This window comes from Aquarana catesbeiana, linkage group LG07 (genome assembly GCF_042186555.1).
Source record: "Aquarana catesbeiana isolate 2022-GZ linkage group LG07, ASM4218655v1, whole genome shotgun sequence".
NCBI classification, from domain to species: domain Eukaryota; kingdom Metazoa; phylum Chordata; class Amphibia; order Anura; family Ranidae; genus Aquarana; species Aquarana catesbeiana.
In genome coordinates this window covers 37590352-37606318 of record NC_133330.1, presented here as the reverse complement: position 1 = coordinate 37606318, position 15967 = coordinate 37590352, and the positions used below count along the sequence as shown (strand labels likewise).

The 15967-nt window shown below is 42.8% G+C and overlaps 1 protein-coding gene across 4 annotated transcripts in view; it reads left to right on the top strand.

The window, feature by feature from the left end:
* Positions 1–15967, top strand: part of MTMR14 (myotubularin related protein 14) — an 83350-nt gene that overhangs the window by 50917 nt on the left and 16466 nt on the right. For 2 of the 4 annotated variants that reach the window (XM_073591998.1, XM_073591996.1), the window contains exons 12-17: positions 3844–3920; positions 4342–4378; positions 5782–5855; positions 10194–10252; positions 12223–12361; positions 12983–13153. In XM_073591998.1, coding sequence (XP_073448099.1) covers positions 3844–3920; positions 4342–4378; positions 5782–5855; positions 10194–10252; positions 12223–12361; positions 12983–13153 — 557 coding nt within the window. Of the gene's footprint in view, positions 1–3843; positions 3921–4341; positions 4379–5781; positions 5856–10193; positions 10253–12222; positions 12362–12982; positions 13181–15967 lie in introns of all 4 variants that reach the window. The other 2 variants (XM_073591997.1, XM_073591995.1) reach the window with 1 other exon arrangement.

Genomic DNA, 15967 nt, shown 5'->3' with positions numbered 1-15967 from the left:
CAGCTTGGATTGGTCCTGCAGCCATCTAGGTAAGTATAATGCCGCATACACACGGTCGGACTTTTCGTCTACAAAAGTCCGACAGCCTGTCCGACAGACTTCCTGCGGACTTTCGGCGGACTTGCAGCAGACTTTCTAACGAACGGACTTGCCTACACACGACCACACAAAAGTCCGACGGATTCGTACGTGATGACGTACACCGGACTAAAATAAGGAAGTTCATAGCCAGTAGCCAATAGCTGCCCTAGCATGGGTTTTTGTCCGTCGGACTAGCACACAGACGAGCGGATTTCGGGGTCCGTCGTAGTTACGACGTAAAGATTTGAAGCATGTTTCAAATCTAAAGTCCGTCGGATTTGAGGCTGAAAAAGTCTGCTGAAAGTCCGGAGAAGCCCACACACGATCGGATTACCAGCCAGCTTTAGTCCGTCGGCGTCCGTTGGACTTTTGTAGACGAAAAGTCCGACCGTGTGTACGCGGCATAAATGTTTGTTTTCCATTCCTGTAGTTCTCTTTTAAGTCTCCAGCTTATTATAAAGGGAGCCTGGCAGGTGTGGATGCTTCATTGACAGATATGCAGAGTTTGGATTGGTGGATAATAGGTGTCCTTGTTAAAATTAAAGTGATATTAAAGGTTTGTGGTGTTTTTTTTTTTTCCTTTTAAAGATACCAAACCAGTTACTTCCCTTCTCTGTGTAAGGGTTTTGCAAAGAGCAGCCCTAATTCTCATTGGGTCTCCCGCTGGTGTTTTGGCTCCTCCCCCTGCCAAGTGCCCCCACAGCAAGCCGCTTGCTATGGCGATACGTGCACGCTCCCTCCCGAGCATCGCTCTGTGTAACTGGGCTCAGCCCACTCCCTCCTCACTGGCTTTGATTGACAGCAGCAGGAGCCAGTGGCTGCTGTATCTGAGCCAGTAAGGAGGGAGAGAGCCTATGCTCTTGTGCACATCGTTGGCTCAAGATTGGGCTCAGGCATGTATTTAGGGGGTTGGGAAAAAGGCGCACCAAGCCGCCAATAGTGTAGCAATTTATTATAAATGGCAAATGGTAACAGTGGAAATGCATTCACAAACAGGGCTGTTGGGGAGCCCCCTGATGGAGGCATGGTCGAGCCTTTGAAACGCATTACTGATGGGCCAACGGGTCCTGTGATTTTGCAGCTCTATCTGACAGCTCTGTGATCTCGTGGAGGTTCCCTGGTGCCTGCCCAACTCTCGGCTTTCTTGCTGTGGTGGCTTCATCTCCCCAGTGGCTCCAGCACCAACTGATCTCCATCTGGCAGCCCCACACCAAGCTTTACATGTCTTTTGCCCTGGACGTTTGAGTGCATTTCCACTGTTATGTGCTACTTTTATAAACTGTGCTACACTATTGGCGCCTTTTTTTTCCCCCATCCTTTTTTCTGTTTCATTGTTCGGGTTCCCAGCCCACTCCAGCAGGCAGCCTCGCTTCCATCTATAGTGTCAGCCAGAGACTATTTTTATGTACAGTTGGGTCCATATATATTTGGACACAGGCACGATTTTAGAATTTTTCTGGTGTTTACCAAAACATGTTCAAGCTATGGTTATATAATGTATATGGGCTGAAAGTGCACACTCAGGTTTAGATTGAGGGTATGTACACCCAAATTGGAGAAAGAGTTTAGCAAATACAGCTCTACAGAATAGCCATCCCCCCCCTTTTTCAAGGGACCAAAAGTAGTTGGACCATTGAATCAAAAGCGGTTTCATGGCCAGGTGTGGGCTACTCCTCCTTTATTTCTTAATAAATCAAGCAGGTAAAAGATCTGGAGTGATTCTAAGTGTGGTATTTGCATTTGGAATCTATTGCAAGTGGAAACAGGCCATTGCAAGGCTTCAACAACAGCAACATTAGGAGTGGCCAAATCTACAGTCCGGTACATTCTGAGGAAAGAACGCACTAGTGAGCTCAGCATCATAAAGCCAGGACATCCACGGAAGACAACAGTGGGGGATGATCGCAGGATCCTCTCTATGGTAAAGAAAAATCCATTCACAACATTCAGACAAGTGAAGGACACTCTCTAGGAGGTGGGCATATCATTGTCAAAGTCTACAATCAAGAGAAGACTTCACGAGAGCAAATACAGAGGGTTCACCCCAAGGTCCAAACCATTCATAAGCCTGAAGAATAGAAAACCCAGATTAGACTTTGCCAAAAACCTCTAAAGCCAGCCCAGTTCTGGAAAAGCATTCTTTGGACGGATGAAACTAAGATTAATCTGTACCAGAATGACCGGAAGAAAAGTGTGGAGAAGGCTTGGAACAGCTCCTGATCCAAAGCGCACAACGTCATTTGTAAAACCTGGTGGAGTTTGCAGTGTGATGGCATGGGCATTCATGACTTCCAGTGGCACTGGGTCATTGGTGTTTATTGATAAGACCGAAGCAGTTGGGTGAATTCTGCAGTGTTTAGAGATACGAGTTTTACTGTCTGCCCAGATTCAGCCAAATGCAGCAAAGTTGATTGGACGGTGCTTCACAGTACAGATGGACAATAATCCAAAACACACTGCAAAAGCAACCCAGGAGCTTTTAAAGGGAAAAAAGTGGAATATTCTGCAATGGCTGAGTCAATCACCTGATTGCAACCCAATTGAGCATGCATTTTACTTGCTGAAGGCAAAACTAAACGCAGACCCACAAACTACTGAAGACCACTGCAGTTAGAGCCTGGCAAAGCATCAGAAAGGAGGAAACCCAGTCTTTGGTAATGTCCATGGGTTCCAGACTTCAGGCAGTCATTGCCAGTAAAGGATTCTCAATAAAATATTAAACATTAACATTTTATTTATGATTTATATATTTGTCCAAATACATTTGAGCCCCTGAAAATATGGGGGGGGAGGAATTGTTTCGTTTTTTCTTCTGGTGGCATACAGAGCCAAAAGTGTGGAAATTGTGCCTGTGTCCAAATATATATGGACCTAACTGTATTTTACCGGGGCTTATTTAATCTTTTACTCCCATTTCACTTTGTTTTACTCTACCTTCTCATATGTGAATGTGCAAATGAATATACCTTACATCCCTGACACCAGAGTGTCCTCTACATACACTGGCGGTTCAGGGTAGACCTGTTGCCTGAACTATCCAATGTTTTGCATGCTATTGCCTATTGTCAGCAACAAGTGTAGAGCTGAGGGATTTTTGGTTATGTATTTAGGGGGGTCTGCAGGGGAAGCTGCATGCAGAAGGTTTACCTTACTGCATACAATGTAATGTAAAAAACCTTCTGCCTTTACAACCACGTTAAACAGGGTTGGGGCTTGTGTAGACAGGCTTTTGTTTTGCTTTAAATGGGTTTGCAGCATCATACAAGTCTATGGGAATGCAAAACTTACTTGATGCAGGTCAGATGCCCCGTCAAAGAATTCTGAATGATCTCTGAAGAGACTCAAACTGATGCCATCTACTCAAGACCAAAGACCATGAATACAGACCCTTAGGCTACTGTTGTGTGTCTTTACCCTCCACTAAGCCTGTTCACATTGAGTACACACTATCCCTCTGCCAATGTAGGCACCATGCTGACGGATGAAAATGTTATATACAGTTACATTTGTATGTACATCTGTAGGCCCTGTGCTGACCCACTATGAGTTGTACCCGTAACCTCCACTCACCCGTAACCTCCACTCACTACAGAAGTAGTTGGTAGACATCAGATGACAGCTGCTTATAGCATTGTAGGATAGTGAAGGTCTTTATGCCTGTGCAAGAACACCCTTAAACAAGTTGATACAAGCTAGCCCATAGCTGGCACAACCTCATCAAGCAGAGCTTAAAGAATGAATATTGTAATGTTTTTCTTGCAGGACGGCATGGTTCATGGCTCCCTGGAGCCAGCTGAGATCCTTTACCTGACTATAGCCTACGATTGGTTCCTCTTTGGGTAAGTCTTAGCCTTGAATTTTTTATAATTGCAGTTGTAAATTAAAAAGTACAACTTACACTGGATGGATGTTAAGGGACCAGTATATTTAAAATAGATTTGATTTTTTATGTGGAAAAAAACTAAATTTGCACAAACAGTTCCCATATTTGACATTTTACTTAATATCAAAGAAGATCATGAAAGTTTAACACCCACTTTTATAGAATCTTGGCACAGTTAAGCATACGCATATTGTAACCTAGAATGGGTTCTCTAATGACACTTCAGCAGAGTGACCGGTTACGTGTTCACTGAAGTGGCTGTCATATGCTGTGCAAGCATTTATTATTAAAGCTGGGCAAGTACTGCAATTATAATAGCCATTACCAATTACATAACCTTCCCTCCCTGTTTTATTTATTTTTTTTTTCTCGCATAGGCATATGTTGGTTGATCGTCTTAGCAAAGGTGAAGAGGTAAAGAATCACTCATGCTCTCTTCCTTTCCCTCTTCTTCCTCTCGCTCTCTAACTAGTGCACACTTTTCTTCCTCGCTCAAGCCCTTTCTTTTAATTCTAGCTTGCGCCTTCTTCCTCGCTTGTGTGTTCTTCCAACTTTCCTTCCTTGATTGCATTTATGTTCTTTTTCATCTTTTTGCATGCTCTTCTCCCTGTACTTGCGTGCACGCACACTCCCGCTCTTCTCCCTGTACTTGCACGGTTGCATGCTCCTCCTTCTCTTCTTCACTCAGTGCCCTTTCACACTGGCGCGGGTGTCGTTTTTTGCGGGGGGGTTCGGCCGCTAGCGGGGTGCTTTAAACCCCTGCTAGCGGCCGAAAAAGGGTTAAAATGACCCGAAAACGTGGCTGTAGCGGTGCTTTGCCAGCAGTTCGGCAGCGGTGCCCATTCAGTTCAATGGGCAGGAGCGGTTTAGGAGCGCTCCTTCACCGCTCCAAAGATGCTGCTTGCAGGACTTTTTTTTTTTTTTTTTTTAACGTCCTGCAAGCGCACCGCTCCAGTGTGAAAGCCATCAGGCTTTCACATTGGAGTGACAGGAGAGGCTCTTTACAGGCGCTATTTTTAGCGTTGTAGTGCCTGTAAAGCTCCTCAGTGTGAAAGGGGTCTCACTCTTCTTCCCCCTTCCTCTGCACTCACTTTTTCTCCCTCTTTTCCTTCCTTGATTGTATGCACTTCTTCTTCCTTGCTTCCATGCTCTTCTCCCTGTACTTCCACGCACAGCCGCTCTTCTCCCTGCACTTGCATGCTTGCTCTTCCTTCTCTTCTCTCACTCTTCTTCCCCTTCTTCCTCAACTCCCCCTTTTTTTTTTTTTTTTTTTTTTTTTTCCTTTTACTCTTTCCTTCCTCTCTAGCAAGCACTTCTTCCTCACTTGCATGCTCTTCTCCCTGTCCTTTCCCACACAGCCGTTCTTCTTCTCCCTGTACTTGCACGCTTGTGTGCGCTCTTCCTTCTCTCCTTCACTCACTTTTCTGCCCCTGCACACTCACTTTTTCTTGCTCTGTTACTTTGATTGCATTTACGCTCTTTTTCTTATCTTGTTCTTTATCTTATCCATCTTCTTCTTCTTTGCTTGCACGCACGCCCGCTCTTCCTGTTTAAACTCAGTCTTGTTTGCGCCTGTCAACTTTTATACACTGAATTTTGTATTTGATATTTACTTTTGGGATCAGCCATAAAACCCATGTTGTAATGCCTAGGATGACAAAGTACTTCATTTCTAATCTTTGGCCCTGAATCTATATGCACAGTGATCACCAAAACCTTTTCACATCTCCTATGGTCTGTGAATATATTCAGGTATATGCAGCCAAAATTTCTGTTCTGCCTAGCTGTTAATAATTGCTCCCATTTCTCTCACCCAGATCTTCTTTTTCTGCTTCAATTTTCTGAAGCACATCACTTCGGACGAGTTCTCCTCGTCGGGGAGGAAATCGCGGTAAGCTTGCGCCCAGCAAAGTATAGAAAAAGCAGCATCTGACCTCGTTAGCGGAGTCGGCTTGGGGATATCGATGGAGGCCATCAAACCCCCAGTGTCCTGACCCAGTTTGTTTAATTTATTCTCTGCTGGAATGGTTCCCAGCCTGGGACCAGCCTCGTACGGAGGTGTGTGTGCAGAGGCTCCGCAAGAAGCGGTCCAATTTCCAAACTAAATGTGCAAGCTGGGCACTTGTATAATACACTGGGCTGGCACAGCTTTCTTTAAATAGCCTGACAGTCTCTAAGAATGTCTCCCTTTTTTGGGATATGTCATCTGTTTGAGCAGTTACATAACCTACAGCTGGAGAAAAATGGATTAACTATTGTTAAATATTATTAATTTCTACGCTTCTTGTAGGATTTATACTATAATTGTTTAAGAAGTGAATTGAATTTTTGAGCGATTAACTGATATTTTGTTTTCTAAAGTGATAATAGTGTATAATGACAATTGCTATTTAAAAAAAAAAAAAAAAACTTTTATTAAAACTTGTATTTGTACTTTGCGTCAAAGTGTTGCTGATCTCATGCAGCCTTTTTGCAGCCACTTTCTGTCTAAATGCACGCTGGTGATTTTTTTTTTTTTTTTTTTTTTGTACATAATTACATAGGCATAGTCCATTGTTGTCACCAGCAGGACACATCATGAGAAATGCCATATGCAATTCACGGAGAACCTGGCAGTGTTAGGCTTTAGGGGCATTTGGGAATCTTTTTTAGTTTCCAGATCCAAAGGCATAGAAATTGGGTGTACTCAGGCTGCCAGGTGATTGGTAATGCATGGATTTAAGAGAGTAGTGTGGCTTGTGGCTGTTGCTAAGGAAGATGGGCTGTGTATCCTATATGCAGGGCTTTTTTTTCTCAGAGAATACTGTAGGTGCAGGAACTCAACCATGCCCGACACACACACACACACACACACCTGCCAAATGGCATCAAATAGTAGCTCTTCCCTCTGCATACAACCCCCTCCCTCCACTGCCCTCATCTTCCCCCCCTCCTTAAAAGCTCCACCATCTGTCATATGTCTTACCTTTTGTTGCAATATTAAGCTGAAGCACCTATCGGGCTGTAGTACCTCCCAGCATACTATACTATACTACAGTGACTTGCAAGGGAGATCATGCAGTAGGAGCATCAACAACTGGTCACCAGGGAAAATATGGAGACCACAGAGGGTGCAGCCTACCACGCACCCTCTTCTGCCCATGACTGTGGTGAACTCTGGGCACCCATTCTGTATCTCCCTTGTCCCTGTCCAGCACTCAGTGGGATCTGCACAGGAGATCTGACTTGTGGGAGCTACTGGGAGATAAGCTATCACTTGTAAACACAGAAGCTGGCTGGACTTCAGTGTTAGTGGTCAGCAGGGAGCAGAAGACCTGATCCAGAGGTGGTGAAACGGAGTTCCCTCTAGTGCCTGCTGAAAAAAAGCCCTGCCTATATGTATTCTCATGCTAAATGTTCACCCTCTTTAAGAATGGGGAAAAAATAAGCTCATTCAGTCCATGGGTAGAGGAATAAGCTGTAATACTTACCACAATCCCTGCTCTGATCGGCTTTTCTCTGGCGTACCTAGTTTTGGGCGGGCTCTCCTCTTACTCTACAATGTAGGGTTGCTAGTCCTGCATTGTGCAAGATGTCAAATTAACCACTTGACCTCCGGAAGATTTTACCCCCCCCCCCCCTTTCATGGCCAGGCCATTTATTTTGTGATACGGCAATGCATTACTTTAACTGACAATTGTGCAGTCATGTGACAATACCCAAAAAATGTCCTTTTTTCCCCACAAATAGAGCTTTCTTTTTGATGGTATTTGAACACCTCTGCCCTTCGTCTTCATCTTCATAGTGCAAAAAACCCCTTTTTTTTTTTTTTTTTTTTTCTTTACTTTTTCTATAAAAAGCTATCCAAAAAAAAAAAAAAAAATTGAAGAAAAAAAATCAAATTTCTTAAGTTTAGGTCAATATGTTTTCTGCTAAAAAAAAGATTTTTGTTAAAATCCCAATAAACCTATATTACTGGTTTGCGTAAAAAGTTAGTGTTTACAAGTGTTTGTGTGAACAGTGTGAGGTGCTTTTACTAGAGCAGGGATATGCAATTAGCGGACCTCCCGCTGTTGCAGAACTACAAGTCCCATGAGGCATGGCAAGACTCTGACAGCCACAAGCATTACACCCAGAGGCATGATGGGACTTTTAGTTTTGGAACAGCTGGAGGTCCACTAATTGCATATCCCTGTACTAGAGGAAGGAGTGGCGTTTATTCCCTTGTATCCCTTTGCAGGGAAACATTCCATCCCCTACCTCCTGTCAGAACAGCAATCTGCCTTGGTTTACATGGGCAGATCACAGTTCTGTTTCCCTCTCCGACGATCGGCAGGTGCCGGCAGATATTGAGTACCTGACACCCGCCCATCGGCTTCCGCTGTGTATGACCGCAAAAGCAAGCCACCAGTGGCGCGCATGCGCACCCCCAAGCCATAAGTGTAGTCGGATCATGTGTGTATGTATACGTGTTCCGGCGCACAGGTGCTGCTGTAGCACTAAAAGTTATAGGCAGTTGGGAAGCAGTTAATACTGATGGACAGAACACTGGAGAGAAGAGGCTTCTGGGAACTGGTTGTATAGTACGAAGGAAGCTGGCCAAAACGAGGAATAAGGTCATTGTTGCAGCTTATTCCGCTAACCCTAGATTTAAAGTGGTTGTAAACCTCATACATGAGCGATTTGTTGTTTTTATTTTTTGTTTTATAGTATGTGTGTGTGTGTATATGTATATGTGTATGTGTGTGTATATATGTATATATATATATGTGTATATATATATATATATATATATATATATATATATATATATATATATATATATATATATATATATATATATATATATATATATATATATATATATTATAATTTTCACTATCCCTATAATAATGTATACTTGTTCCAGAGCATTAGAGTGGATGTAAACCTTAAGGCCCCTTTTTTTTTTTTACGCTTGTGTGACCTCAAAGTCGCAGGATTTTGATGCGACTTTAAGCAATGCCTGTGTAATCTTGAGGTCTATGGCCCTTAAATCGCATTTAAATGTCAGACCATAGTAGTGCAGGGACTGCTGTGAAGTTGCACAGATATGAATGGTACTCATTGGAAATCATGGGGTACGACTTGTCATGCGACTTTGCAGTCCCAAGTCGCATAAGTGTGAAAGGGGCCTTACATATACCCAGTGAAGTGAATAGCCTCAGATGGTACACAGGGATGAAACAGATCTCCCTACATAAGTTTTTCATGTATATCTGCTGTCTTCAGCTTTATATATTCTTTAAAAAGGGCACATCCGGTTATAGGTTTTCTCTTTCTGTTCAGCAGTGGGAGTGGATTCTTGCCATACCGCCAAGACGGCTGATTGGAGGAAAGGCGCGCACACACTCCCTCTCCAAATAGGCAGAGACTTGCTGTGCTGTGACAAGGCAAGCTCTCTACTAATCTATAGCAACCTCCCTGGACACAAATTTCAGGCTGGTTTTATCTTGGTTGGTTTGGTCAGAAATTATCATGCTGATAACAGAGCAACTAAACTGCAGTAAGCCACTGGACTTAGTGCTTTGGAGCAAGATAAGAAAACACTGCAGATATGTGCATAGGTCAAATTTCATGAATCCGATTTAAATCCACTTTAAGTCTCATTTCTGTCTGCAGCCTAGTTCCCCTTCTATCTGCATGAGTCACTTCTAAGTTTTCCTGACACCAAGGGAATGGTGATGGGGAGGGGGCTCCAGCACACAGCCTGTGATGGACAGCCTCAGCTCTTTTTCTGTGTGAAGGTGAGTGGGTCCCTCCCATCAGCTCTCAAAGCTTTCCTCACTCTGATCTGCAGAGTATAACTTGAGCTCTCTGCCACATGTTTCAGACAAGCTTTATCAATTCCGGTCTTTTGAGCAGCTATTGAGAAGAGAAGGCTGCAGATAAATGGGTACAACTTGTGTAGGAGGATTTTCTTTTCATCTCAGTGTATCACCTGAGGCCAGTCACTTCACTGGGTATATGTAAGGGTTTTCAACCACTTTAACAAGCATTTAACCCTTGCAATGCAAGGGGACCATTGCAAGGATATTTTGTACAAACGTCCTAAAGTTCAGCAATGTTAAAATATGTAATAAAGTTTTTAGTATTGGGACAGAAGACGATTGGTGACTGAACACCACATTTTGCTCTTTGCAAAACAAAACTCTGGTTTGATTTTCTATTTGGACTATAATTTCTGGACCATTTGTGTTCTTTGATGCAGGCGGAAAAGCTCACAGCCTCGGGATCCAGGCTTATTGTTGGAAGACTTCTGTGCGCTAAGTATGTGCTTTGATTGAGAATCTGTATTGCTCTAAACTAGCTGTTTATTTTTTATATTCTGTTTTGTGTGTGGTTGGAGCTGTCCATGCTCTCCCAATATACAGTGTAGGAGCAACACCGGTACATATAAAACTGCACATTATGTCCAATTCATGCCCTCTGGTTTAACCAATGTAAAATGACTATTTCCAATGTTTTATGTTTGCTTCAAACAAGGATAAATGCACCTTCAAACAAGACCATTCTCCTTTTTGTCACCTTTCCTGACCTAAACAATCTCACCCCTACCCAATACTTAACTCAGTCTGGCCACTGCAGCTTTCCAGGTGTCTGTTTATATTCTAAAACCAGCCATCTGTGCATTGACCATGACCAACTGTTAAGACAGTGCCCACAATGGGGCACAAAAAAATAGGGAATGGTCAGCAGTTTTGTTGAAATTTCTATTGAGGTTGCTAGTGTCATTTTAAAGTGTATGTTAACCCAAAAACAAAAATGTAATATATTGCAGCTTAGTGTTACCAAATGTACAAGAAGTAATATGGAACCCTGCCCTGATCCTATTTTTTGAGGCTCCATACACACTAGCTTAAATGCTCCTAGCAGCAGATTTAAAGCGTTTTTTTTTTTTTTTTTTTTTTTTTTTTTTTTTGTTTTTGCCTTTTAGAAGCAAATATCATATTTGTTCATGAACACTTTGTAGTCTAGAGGCATTTAGGAGCAGAAAAAGCTCTCTGGTTTGTTTTTGAGAGCGTTTTTTTTTTTTTTTTCCGTCAGAAAAAAAATGTCAAATGCTGCTAAGAGCTACTAAGTAGTGGGTTGCTAAGGAGCTGGCGGCTGCTGCGCCCTTAACAACTGGTGAGTTATCAGCTGTCAGCAGAGTTTCCCCAGCATGCAGGCCAGGGGGGGGACAAGCGAGCACCCCTTTACCCCGTCCCCTACTGAACCCTACCAGTCCACCTGCCCTCAACATGGCTCATTTTCCCCATGTTGATGGCATGTAGCCTTGTATGGTTTGGGGGGGGGCCTCATTCGTCCCATTCTTTCCTGGCCTGCATGCTTGGGTAAGGTCCCTGGTATGGATTTTGGGGGGTAGCCCACGCATGTTCGTATTTATTATTTTTTTTCTTTTTTTTTTTTTTTTTTTTTTTTTTTCTTCTCCCTTTATTTATTTTTGTGTTTTCCACCATTCTTTTGTTTACGTTCAACTGACAATTTATCGGTTTAAGGATGCGGCGGCTGCTTGCTCCTTAACAACCCGCTATTCACTGCTAAATGCCAGCACAAAAAACGCTAATATGAGCGGTTTTTATCCAGCTTTTTTTTTTTTTTTTTTTTTTCTCCTCCTAGTGCGCATGGAGCCTGAAGATGTGGTTCTGTAGTCCTCAGAAAGCTGAGAACAATGCATTTTGATAACATTCAACACAAGCACAGAATACAGCCGGTCCCCGAGTTACGAACGGGTTAGGGACTGCCTGTTTGTTAAGTCGGAAATGTTCATAAGTCAGAAGCGCATGAGCAGAACGGCAAAGACGTAGTTTTTCGATGTTCTGTCAAGTAGCCGCGCATGCGCAGACGTTTTCTGAGGTGCCCGCCGTCAAAGTGGCCGCATTCTCAGAACATCACGCCGCCTCCTGTTCGTAAGTAGGAGTCGTTCGTAACTCGGGGACTGCCTGTACTGGAATTTATCAGCTTACTAGATTTGCGGAGCATACAGGAAGTTAATGTTTTGTGGAAAGATCAGGCATATTTTGAATTTGAAAAAAAGATATAGCAAAACCCTTTTTACTATTTACCAAACCACAAGAGAATAAATAACAAAGTCATTGTTGGTGGTTTACTTGCATTTTAAGATTAAAGATTGGTTTCCAGCATCCTATTTAAGGAGGGTCCCTGTTCATCCTCAAACATTGTGCCAAAGGTTTTCAGGTTGTGTTCAACTGAGATGTGTTTTGTACCTCCTTCTCCAGAACCCCGAGATCGTGGCAGTAACACCAGTCTGAGCAGTGACTTTTCTGTTATAACTGAGGACTCCCCCAGTGCCTTTGGAAATCATAACTATGAAGCTGTAGACCTCATGACCTTCGGAGCACAGAGCCATGCAGTCTGGTGAGATTACACTGTATACCTATATTCCCTGTTTTTTTTGTTTTTTTTTTCCCCAACAAGCGTGTTAAACTAAAAACAAGATTCTCTCATTATACACACTATGTGGATGGGGAAATCCTCCCCGCTGCTCTATTGTATTCCAACAGCCCGAAGATGACCCCTTCCCCCACCCCCACCACCATCAGAATACACATGTCAGCTCTGGCAGCACTGATCATGCGGGAATTTTCCAACAGACTGGTTGTACAGAAGTTGATCAGTAAATTGACTTCTGTACAACCAGCCTGCCCATACGTGGATCGAATTTGATCTGTATTTGGCCCGCTTTAAAGTTTATTTAGCATCAGATATCTTAAGAACAGCATCCAGAGATCACAGTAACCCCCTCCCACCTTCCTCATCCCGGACAATAGGTTCAGCTGGGAGTTCTGCCTAAATACAACTAGTTGATATTGTATATGGACATTTTCTAATACAGTGGTCAACAGTTCTGGGCTCCCTATAGTTCTTTTGTGAATGTTTCCTTGAAAATGCATTTGTGAACCATTTTATATTTTATTTGGTATGGTGCCTTTTTTTTGCCTTTTGGTTTAATCTTGCCTCTCCTCTTTTACGTGGCAGGAAGAAGACGCACACCTCCTCCCCACACGCAGCTTTGTGGAACAGGACTGCAGAGGAGCATTTGTTTTACCCACCAGGAGCTGAAGCCAAGTCATCCAGTTCTTCCTCCTCTAACCACTCGGATGTGTTGCTGAGAGCTGGGAGCAGCCCATTGGAGGTGCCGCAGCGAAGGTGGGACACATGCCGAGCCTTTTCTTCGTACGTTTGACCATTTTATCTTATTTCTGAAGAATGCAAAAATGATAATCTTCTACTCGACTTCAGTCCTTCTCCCTTTTTTTTTCCTCCCCTCCCCTATAAGCTTTCTACCCTTCTATCCTCTACCTTGTCAGGCTGTGGTTCTTATAGGGAGACTATAATGGCTTTGTGCCTTCTTTTTTTTTTTTTTTTTGGTAGCAGAGACCCTAGGGAATAAAATGGCGTTCCAATTTTTTGTCGCACAGTATTTGCGCAGCAATTTTTCAGACGTAATATTTTTGGGGGAAAAACACTTTCACAAATTAAAAAAAGAACAAACCAAAATGCAATATTTACTCCAATTTCTTTCGTATAATGTGAAAGATGTTACACCGAGTAAATTGATACCTAACATGTCACACTTTAAAATTGCGCACGCTCATGTATTGGCGCCGATTTTGGTACTTAAAAATCTCCATCGGCGACGCTTACATTTTTTTTTTTTACAGGTTACCAGTTTAGAGTTGGAGGTCTTGTGCTAGTATTATTGCTCTAACGTTCGCAGCGATACCATGTGTGGTTTGAATTCCATTTGCATATGCATTTGCTTCTGCATGCGAGCACAAGGGGATGGGGGCGCTTTTTAATTTTTAATTTTTTTACTTTTACACTTTCCCTTAAATTTTTTACATTTTTGATCAATTTTATTTCTATTACAAGGAATGTAAACATCCCTTGTAATAGGAATGGGGCATGACAGGTCTTCTTTACAGAGAGATCTGGGGTCTAAGTCCCCAAATCTGCCTATGCTGGAAAGCCTGAGATAAAAAAACAATAGATCACAGGCTTTCCAGCTAAAAGGCAGTGTTTACATCTGCTGGCGCCGAAAGTGACATGACGTCTCTTCTGGCCTCTGAGGGTCATATGGATGGCCAGCGACCATCTGGTCTACAGCCAGCTCTATGGTAAACTGCCACCACTGGTGGATTCATTCTCCGGCTCCCTGATCACACGGGCGAGCCGGGAGAGGTGAGGGGAAATTAAACAAGTCTATGGGAATACAAAACACTCTTGAAAAAGGTTAAATGCAAGTCGGGCCAACCACACCCATCTGTTGAATGATCTCAGACGCATCTTAAAATGTCAGACTGATGTCATTGACACAAGCCCTAAGCTTGGCCATGGACACCTTGTTTGTTGTTTTTTTAAGATGCCTTTCTCTATCCTTCATTTTTTGGGGGTCTGCCGTTTGTTTTATGCACTAGTGGTGCATCGAAATGAACATTTCAGTGGCGAAACTGAAAATTCAGGATGCTCTTGGCTGAACCTGAAATTGACGGTTTTAAAAATATAGATACAATATCTCTCTCTCGATATAGATATTTTACCTAATTTTATAATCATGAATATGAATTTGTCAGTTATTATCGGCACCTTTTTTGAAGCTGTGTTAAAAATCTGTCATTTTTGGTGCCTATTTAATAAAACGCACCTCCTCATTGAAAACGCAGCAAAAACGCAGCAAAAAATACTACCTGGTTGCATTTTTGATGCATTTTTTAAGTTGCCTGACCTATAAAAAAAAAAACACAAGGAAGCTAAAATTGTGGGCGTTTTCAGTAGCCATTATCTGCACTTTTTCTTCCGCCTTTCCTTTTTTTTTTTTTTTTCCCCCTTTTGGCACAACCCTTAATGGCCTATATTCGGTGGCTGAAATCTCAGGGCATCACTATGGTTGAAGATTGGAAGTGATGCATGGGTGGGAGAAGAGGCAAGGGCCAGGCCTGTACTGTATCAAATTGTCCAACCAATTGGAAATACCTTTGTATGCTATAACTGGTGCTGTCAAGGTTTAAAAAAACTCCAAATGCACTGCTAGCCAATCAGTCTATGTTGCCAAGTCTTGTCTGACAGGCTTGCTGGTATTGGGTGGTGGAGGGGGTGATGTACAGACTGCACGAGGAAGAGGACACAGGAAGGCTCTTGTACAGTAAGCAAGCAGGGGGCTCAAGAAGCTGCGAAGCTCCATTAGTAGAGCACTTCTGTCCAATAGCCAAAACCGTAAATGGGAAGAAATCCCTTCAAAGTGAGGGAATTCCTGGTTGTCACCAGATCTAGTGTCCCCAGTCTCTCTAATGGGGGCACAGACCACCATAAAAAATAAAAAAAAACTGATGTATTTTTATCCCTCTCCACTCTATCCAAAACTAAAAGGTTGTACTTTTAGTAATGGTGTTGCGCTACTGCCTAGGAATTTTGCCAGAGGTATGTGAATCTCAGGGAACTGGAAGTATTTTTTTTTTAACCTAATAAGAAGTAAAACCTTCAAATATATATGTATCAATTGCATATTTAGCTGTTTGGCTAAAGTTCTGCTTTAAGTCAGTCTTTGTATGAACTGTTTAAAAGCCAGCGTGGACTAGAGGAAAGGAGCCTGAGACCAGCTTTCAGATTCTGGGCTCATTTAGGCCATGAAAATGATTGGTTGATAGACAGTAGACATGAACTACTCTTATTTGCTTTGTTTATTTATAAATTGCGTGTGTTGATCCTGAGTGGGTTTCTTGGCATGACAATGTGGTGTTTTCTGAAGCTTGGTAATGGCATATCTTGTGGCATGAATTGGGCCTGATTAACTTCAAGCAAACCAGACTCTTCTCTTTTTACTACTTCTTAGCTCTTTATTGTCCAATGGAATATGGCTGACTTTTTTCAACATTTCTACACATCAGCTTATGCACAGTCAGTTTGGGGGGGGGGGGGGGGGCGGCCCATCAGCTGGGTGACATTGTAGTACAGTGCATCTGG